The 8,867-nt window shown below is 46.8% G+C and overlaps 1 protein-coding gene across 3 annotated transcripts; it reads left to right on the top strand.

Moving 5' to 3' along the window:
* Positions 1 to 3: 3 nt before the first annotated feature.
* On the top strand, positions 4 to 8,599 carry LOC148639103 (serine/threonine-protein kinase NIM1). Of its 3 annotated transcripts, none has more exons than XM_088621776.1 (4): positions 4 to 116; positions 5,592 to 5,924; positions 6,297 to 6,565; positions 6,822 to 8,599. In XM_088621776.1, the coding sequence occupies exons 2-4, from the start codon at positions 5,795 to 5,797 to the stop codon at positions 7,572 to 7,574; spliced, it is 1,152 nt and encodes a 383-aa protein (XP_088477902.1). In that variant the 5' UTR covers positions 4 to 116; positions 5,592 to 5,794; the 3' UTR covers positions 7,575 to 8,599. The 3 variants fall into 3 exon arrangements, with proteins under 3 accessions (XP_088477902.1, XP_088477900.1, XP_088477901.1); XM_088621774.1 differs by lacking the exon at positions 4 to 116 and adding an exon at positions 126 to 1,006; XM_088621775.1 differs by lacking the exon at positions 4 to 116 and adding an exon at positions 1,040 to 4,595.
* Positions 8,600 to 8,867: the final 268 nt, after the last annotated feature.

The following is an 8,867-nucleotide window of genomic DNA, read 5'->3' on the forward strand; positions in this document are numbered from 1 at the left end:
TCACTGCCCGGGAACTACAGCAGAACCCCCCGCGACTCGAGGTGAAAGTGCCGCAAACTACGCAGATGTCGCGCAAGCCCCCGGCCTGAGCGTGGAGAGTGCCTTACGAATACAGCGTAAGTGTTTACGAATGCGGAGTTACGCCTTTCCCTCTCCCGCCAGGGAAAGCCCCGCCTGACGTACGCTCTACGTAGGACACGTGAGACTAGTTTTCCGCACCTATCCCCTGTCAATACACTAATCCCGGAGGAGGACTGAGAGAATAGTGTTCATTTAAGGAAGTTCTAATCTCTGAGCCAGCTCAAAGCATTTAAATGAAAAAAAAAACTTGTATGGTCCTGTAATATTTTAAGTTCACAATAAATGAAGTATTAAAAAGGGACTTCTGAGATTCACTTTGATATTTTACTGCAAAAGTCATAAATCACGAAAAAAAAACATAAGAGCGCACTGTCTTGGTGGACTTAAAAACAATTCGTGAAGGCGATAATTCACTTCCTCTGCATATTTACAAACTTCCACTGCATGGACTATTTGAATTGTGCTGCTATAGGTGTTTAACCCCTTTGACCCAGATAAGAAGAAATGGTTATTCATATAATTTTTGAAAGCACTTTAAACAAAACGGAATTTAAAGGTGGAAATCCTAAAACTCTTGAATTGCTCTTCCTTCTCTCATCCACTCCGAGAAACCCATCGTGCAAGATCTTTGCTTAGTTCTTATATTTAAAGTGGTGTCTTTCTCCCTCATCAAAAGAGAAGGATTTTGGTTCCCAGTGGAAATTTGAAGTATCGCACGGGTTGGATGCTGTTCTTTTTATGCTCAGCCTTAGTACTCGGATAAAGGTTATTATTACGCACATGCTGCTAATCGGATTAAGTAGAGGTAGTGAAAACCACAAGGCTTTAGTGTTGCTCTTTATAGCATTGATTGCCCATAAAGCAAAGCTCATTTTACTCGCTGCAGCGACTGTGCGAACAGAAATGAAAGACCCGCAGCGAACAGGTAAGGAACGTCGTTAATACATGTGTGACTGCTGCACTTTTGCACCGTTTCATTTCCACTGTGAAGCAGGCAATCGCTCTTGGTCTTTGAGGCTATAGGTTCAGCTGGTTTTTATTCCACTTGAGCTCTCAATGAATTGTAACTTACAAGACGAGCGTTGAATATTTCTTTATTACTTTGACTATTATTTTATGCAACTGACTGTGGAATTGTATGATTATTCTGTTTGACAACACAGCTGACAACTGCTAGACTGCTATCCAGAATAGGATACCATCATGTAGATCTGTTTCGCTATCTTGAGCTAAAATAACTAATAATCAAATCAGAAGGCGTTAATGTGTAATATTCTATTTCATACCAAAAATGTCTCAACGACTTCCCTGTGGTTTCACGTCTCAGATACTTATTGGCTATCGACCTCAGCTTGCTTTCATTTCCTTGGGCTTATTACAAGTCTCTAATCCTGACGTACAATGTCATCAGCTGCAATGGAAAGAAATAAAATTAGTCAGCACGGTGAAAGGACAGGAACTCTGTGGTCCACTTGATTCCTGAAATAAGGCCTCTGCTGGGATCTGATGCAGGGAGTCAGTTGTAGTTACATTGACTATAGTGAGAAAGCCAGTCACAACCAGGAGTTCACTAGGGACAACAACATTTGAGGGTTGAATACTTGGAAAACTTGATGAGACAGGTTTGGTTTAACCTGCTTGGTTAATGGGCAGCCTCCTGGCCACAGGACGAGGAGGATCGAGCCCAATTCAGACAGAGTGAACCAAGGGCCAGCTGCAAGGTGGAGATTGGTGGGGGAGGGATGCTGGAGACAAATGAGAAGAGAGATGTTTGAGTGCAGTTTATTTCGCTAGATTGGTGGTGATGGTGATTAGGCAGAGCTGTGTGAGACTGACTTGTTATCCCTCCCAAACGCCAGTTAATAACTTCCATTTATCCTCACCAACAAAGCCAACCAGGCTGAGGACTTGAGGGACAAATTCCCTCAAAACATAGAGTGAAAGACCAAGGTGGGGCAGAAGAAGCTTGATAGAAATATTGTACAAGATGCAGATTTGGTAAGTAAGGCATCTCAGGAAAAGTCTGTCTGTCTCGTTCCACTAACCCACGAAGGAATGAGAAAAGTGAGATACAAATGTGGTTCCATACACGATTATGAGTAATGAGGTCGGAGACCAGATATTTTCACTATGGAGGAGAAGTCCCAGGAAGGCAATTTAGCCTAGCCGGTCAAACATTTCATTCTGCATTTATAAGATGGGGGGGAAACTGGACCACCCTGCTGCAACAGTGTTTCTCTGTTCCATCCTCACATGCAGACTGCCTCTAGACAGCAGCTTCTGGCTGGAATCGAACCCAGGGCCACCACACCACTGCCACAAGAAAGAAGCAAATGGGTTTGCTCCTGTACTCCCGATTGGTCTTTGAGGAAAAGAAAAATGATGCGTTACTTTTTTAAAACGATTTGTGAGGCTGAAGTTTCTCAAGCTGTGTAAACGTGATCTGGACATTTCAGGAGAAATAGCAGTTTTTTAATATTTAGTTGATAACTTATTTTTTCAAATGCTCCAGTTCTCAGGATGATCTGCATACCGGAGTCATTTCAGGCAGCTGTGTACACTGTGGCAAAGAGATTAGTAAAGATTGTATTAGCTGAGTTTGTTGCACACATCTTACAATAAATCCACCCACTCAGTTAATTATCAGTCCTGCTCGCTCTCTGTCTTTTTGTAATTCACATTCAAGCACAACCTCTTAACAGAATTGCAGGGGATTGTAGTTTAACCACTTCTATGCCAGTTACACAGAGCCACAACAGAAGTGCTTTCTTTACCTTGAGTCTCCCGAGTATTGCATGTTCAGACTTGCACAGTGTCTGTCTGTGCGGTCTGCTTCTGAACATCAGGAATGTTGACCAATTACGTGCAAGACCAAGTAGTCGGACGAAAAAAATGCCTGTACCATAGCATTTTCCACTACATGCCTGCCTTTTTTTTTAATTCAGTCTGTGTGGTGGGCTCGAAATGACTCAAATCCGCTGATACTGGGAAGGTCACCTATATAAATTCCTCCCTGGACATCTGACATAATCTCAGCGAAGAGTGTCGAGTCTGCTGAAAGGGAAAGCCTGTTAATCAGTGGAAAGCTGCTGTCTGATCTGCACATATTAAATGCCAGTAGCATTGGTTACAGTGTGGACCTTCATGGGGAAAACCAGTATTAAATACAAAAGGAACTGCACATGCACATGACAAATAATGAGCATGGTGTGTTGTCCATTACTGCAGGTGATATATTTCATTTTCAGTCTTGGTTGGCACCAGATGGGCTGCCTGGCTTGTTCCTGCCTTTAGCCCGTGCAAATCTGGAAATGAGAAAAAGGCATTAGGTCTGTCTCGCTCATTTGTCTGCGAGTAGCTAATTGAACCAAATAATGCTGCCGTTTCCTGATAGACGTCAAGGTACCACAGCTTTAATACAACAGCGATACATCACCACTGTTGTAGCTGTGATCCGAGTTTTATGCACATCTTAGACAGTTTTATTCGTGGCTGAAAATTGTAATTGGTTGCGTTTATTGTAACCCTGTGGCATCCTCCGATACACACAGGTCAATGTGTGTCATCTCGTTGCTGGCTCATGGGCTGTCTTAAAATGTGTGTTTTTCGGCACGGGTCAAAAACCTTCCTGTTTTGGGTGGCACTTGTGAAGCTGCCCAAGCAAGTCTGCCAGCAAAAAAAAACCTGGGGAGTCGCATCAAATCCAGTGGCCACTCATGCCTACAGGACCTGAAGATCCAAGGAGATGGAATGAATTGATAATGAAAGGTTAACCAGGAAACACACAGTGCAAACTGGGTTGCGTAGAGCAGACCCATACACAATCATCTGCAGCATGTTTTTTTTTTTGCTGTAAAGTGTTCTACCGCTGAGAGCACCACCTCCACCCCTGTGAAGGAGCGGGGGGGAGGCCGGGGGGGCAGTGGCGACCCAGTTGAGTGTCTTTGAGTTGAAGCAAGACGCCAGGTTAATCTCATGGCTGCACCTGTAATTTTGACAGAGGTTGCAGTCTGAACACTGAAACTGCCACTTCCTTGCAGCTGAGCCTGTCTGAATGCAGTCTGCCAAGGGGATTACATGGATTGAAATTGCAGGATCCCAGGCGCTTAATGTATACTACAGCAGATTGGCTGGAGAGGCACAACCTTAGATACCCAGGCGAGCAGCACTGTCCGGTTCCAATACATTTCCCTGCGAGTGGTTTCTGGGTTCCAGCCCTGCAGCAGAGCTCTTTGCAGGACCTCGGGAGCCATCGCTGATGGGTGCAGGAGAGGAGTGGGAAGCAATCTGTTGAGGATGACTTGCCAGCAGTGAAATCTCCTCCGGAGAAGCCCTGGGACGGGAGACCTGCAGTGATCAGAACAGCAAGCTCAAGAGTCTGGTGTAATACTTCTCAGAGTACGAAGTGTGAGGGTAAAGAACCTGAAGAGGGACAGGGCGGGCTAAAATGATCCCCAGCTACCAAAATCTGAGCAGGAGAAAGAGTGGGAGGAGTGTGAAGGGAAAGATCCTCTGTGAGTATGGCTCTGATCTGTGCTCAGAGATGAAGTGGTGCTGCTCTTTTAATACACTGCTCATGCAATTGTCAAAGCCTATAATGTTGTTGTACTGGAATTCCAACGCATTGGCAAACATTAATGTTTTTGCCATTTCTATAGTAATACTGCATGTTAATATTTGTGAAAGTGTATAATTTTCTTTGTTTTATTTGTGCATTTGTGTTTCTCTCGTTCTGCCCTCAGTGATATCCATATGAATACTATATAACTTGTTTTGGGTGGTGGTGCACTGCAACACGTTAATACTCAAAAAAAAATTGGCTGACTGGACTGAAGAAAGTGACTTAACAAATGTCTCCAGGAACTGTTTGTTGTGAGACATTCCACTGAGACTGAATAGTGGACTTGTCTGTGGACGGGACTTTGATACCATTATTATTGGACATTCAGACTAGTTAAGTTGAGAGTCTAGTTTAATGTTCCGTGACACGATTTGTCAAAGTAAACAAAAGTGCGACAGAAATACTGCGAATGCGTGGTAACTTAACTCTGATTTACTGACATTTAACATCCCTTTGTTTATCCAAATGTTTTGTCAGAGCCAATCTGGCCCACGTCTCCCCTTTAGCAAAAAAAGAAAGTCCCACACACTTTACCTTCTGGCAAAAGGTTATGTCTCGAAACTTATTTCAACAGCTTATAAAACCATGCAGATTCAAGTATTTTTTTTCAGATTTATTTTGCCTGAAAGAACATTAATAATAATTACAAATGAGAGGAGGCCATTCAACCACTTGAGCTTGTTTGGTAGTAACGCATTGATCCTCGGATCACACCCAGCCGTTTCTTGAAAGAAACTAGGGTTTCGGCTTCAATAACACAATTGGGTAGCCTGTTCCATTCTCCCACCACCCTTTGGGTAAAGACATGCCTCTTGTTATCAGGGTTTACTACCATGCAGAGCCAGTGAGGGAGTTTGCTTGTGGTGTAACGCTCTTCTCCGTGGCTCAGGGAGCAAGGCCAGGGACGGGGTGCAGCCCAGGTGCAGGGATGTTTCTCCGCTGTGGAGGCGCGCGGAAGGGCGCTGGCCCAGGCAGCTGGAGCAGGAGGAGGTGGGGAAGGAGCAGCATGCCGCCGCCGTCGCCCCCAAGGCGGGGCCCCAGCCGGAGGCGCAGCCAGTGAGGCGCACTCAGCTTGAGAAGGTCGTCTACGACATGTCCCACAACGAGCGGGTCGTGAACGAGCTCGTGCTCGGGCGGCGGATCGGCTTCTACGAGCTGCGCGGGGAAATCGGCACCGGGAACTTCTCCCACGTCAAGCTGGGAATCCACGCGCTGACCAAAGGTAAGGTGGGCAAAACACTGGGTTTACTGGGCCTACAAACCTGACGTTTCCTCCCACAGCCCAAAGACATGCCGGTGGGTTAATTGGATTCTGGGAAGACTGGCCCTGATGTAAGTGTGTGTGGTGCTGCGATGGACTGGCGTCTCGTCCAGCGTGTACCCTGTCTTGTGCCCATTGCTTGCTGGGGTAAATTAGCCCTGGTGTGAGTGTGTGTGGCCCATCGATAGACTGGTATTTCAAGGGTGTACCCCGATTTTTGCTCCCCCTCTAACCTGAACCGGATGAAGTGGTTTGAAAATGGATGGATGGATGGATGGATGAATGGATGGAAACAGCTATTGATTCCCTCTCCCTCTTACCCCTGTCCTTTAGAAAGAGTTGCTATCAAGATCATGGACAAGACCAAGCTGGACAAGAAGTGCCAAAGTCTCTTTGTGTCTGAGATCGCCTGCATGGAGAGACTGTCCCACCCCAACGTCGTCCGGCTCTACGAGGTGCTGGAGACCTTGAAGAGGCTGCACCTCGTGATGGAGTATGCCAGCGGAGGGGAGCTCTTCTCCCGAATCAGCACCAGGGGGCGCCTGTCCGAACTGGAGAGCAAGCTTGTGTTCGCACAGATCGTCTCTGCCGTCCAGCACATGGTGAGACAGAAGCTTCTTCTGTTCATGATACAGCTCTAGTGCAGCACTTTGTTTATCAGCGCACCTTATTTTGTGCGAGCTAAGCAAGGCTCATGTTCTACTAGTCCTTATTAGAATGTCGGAGTGCAATTTACATTCCTCTCTTCCTGATCCTCATCCATTATTTCTTCCTCTCCTTATTCCATGAGCAAACAAGCAGTGGCTAATTTATCATTACCTTATCCTTTGCCAATAGCGCTGCCATTTCTTTTTTCAGCATGACAACAACATTATCCACAGGGACCTGAAAGCGGAGAACGTTTTCTACACAACCAGTTACTGTATCAAGATTGGGGACTTTGGCTTCAGCACGATTAGCGGCCCTAATGAGATCCTCAACACGTTCTGTGGCTCGCCCCCCTACGCCGCGCCCGAGCTCTTCAAGGAGAAGGGTTACACGGGGCGGCACGTGGACATCTGGGCACTGGGCATCCTCCTCTACTTCATGGTCACGGCCTCCATGCCCTTCTACGCTGAGAACTTGGGCCGGCTGAAGCGTTGCATCCTGCAGGGCTCGTACGGCATCCCCTCCTACGTCTCCGAGCCCTGCCAGCAGGTCATCAAGGCCATCCTCCGGCCTGTGCCCGCTGACCGCTCGTCCATCGCCCAGATCATGGGCAGCGCCTGGCTCCGCGGCGTCGAGTTCCCCCAGCCCTACGCCTCCTTCCACGCCACCCCTTCCCACCTGGCCGAGGCCCAGCCCCTGAGTCCTGAGGAGCAGGAGGTCAAGCGCGCCCTGAGGGACCTGGGCATCACGGAGGTCCATCTCCAGAACAACGCCTGCGGCGGCTCGCGGAGCCCCATCACCGGCATCTACCGCATCCTCCTGCACCGCGTCCAGAAGCGGCGGTCCGTGGATGCCGTGGGCTACGCCGCCATGAGCTCGGAGGAGTTCCAGCCCGCCAGGCGATGGGCGCGGAACACGGCCACAGAGAGACACGACCCCTCGGCCGTCTGCATCCTCCTGTAGGAGAAATCGCCACTCCGGCCAGGCGGGCTGGATCAAGAGGCCGGGAGGTGAGGAGCACAAGGACGTGTGCGAGACGTTCCCAGTAAGCCAAAGGCGTCACATAGCGGTCGACTGCTTAAGAAGGCATCCTGACTTGCCTGCGCGGGGGAAAGGAGCTGTGAATGGAATGGACCAGGCTTGCCCACGAGTTACTCCTCAGAGTGGGGGTGATCTGGGTTAGAGCTGAAAGGAGACAAAGCTCTAAGGAAGAAGAACTAGCACAAAACAAAATATGGGAACCTTATGAGCAAGTTTATTTGAAAATAATTCAGTCATGTTAAAGCTCTTTATGATACTGATTTTATACAGGCTGTATTATATACTCTGTTAACAGTGTTATAACTTGTACATTTAGTGTTATATTTAATATATGGTATGTTATATTATATATTAAAATATGTGCTGGGGGTGGAAAGCAGATTTGCAAAAATCCTCAATGTCACACTCCTCCTGGCGGTAAGAGGTCTGCACGAGTGGTGCTGAATGCACTGGTGCTCCTGGTGTTCAGCTGTGGCGCGGGCGCCCCCTTGTGTGGGTTTGTCTCATTTCGAAAACCCCAGAGGGTTTAAAAGAAAGTGATTGTGATCTGCTAGCAAAATGCCATGCTTACAGATTAGGTGCAGGTGCTCATTTTTCTGGATATTATTTAAAATAAATCCCAGGTTTTTTTTGCGATGAGCTGGCACAGCTGATAGTGACTGCTTGGTTGTGTTACCTACCTATGCGTTTAAGCGATTGTCTAGCAGAATGTGCAGGATCTCTTTTTGTTGAATCATCCTGTCTTGTAAACCTCTGTCTAGAAAATGATGTGAATATAAAGAGCATGTTACTAGGAAACGCATCCTCTTCTCCACTTAATCCCTGAAGTCGAGCTTCTGATTGTGAGTGTTTAAAATGATCTTTCTGGGTACTGTGAATGATTGACTGTGAAAACGCAAAATCAGTTTTGCAAAACTATAGAATAAAGGATGTTACCATCTTCAAAAGTCTTTCCTGTTGTCTTTCTGCGCGCCTACAGTACGTGCCTGCATCATTCAGTGTGCTATTGTGAATAGTGTACTGTAGATTTCTTTATTTTAATGATGTTGCATTAGAAATTCTAATTTCATCTGGCTTTATGGAACATGATGGAGGGAACAAGGTGAGTGCATGGCATCAGGTTTTTCCACAGCCTGCTGAAAAGTGTGCATTTGGATTAAACCGGAGTGAAGGTGGAATAAGCTATACTACAGCCTGACTATAGATCACAGAATT

The sequence above is a fragment of the Lepisosteus platostomus genome, chromosome 27 (assembly GCF_059453375.1).
Source record: "Lepisosteus platostomus isolate fLepPlt1 chromosome 27, fLepPlt1.hap1, whole genome shotgun sequence".
Lineage (NCBI taxonomy): Eukaryota > Metazoa > Chordata > Actinopteri > Semionotiformes > Lepisosteidae > Lepisosteus > Lepisosteus platostomus.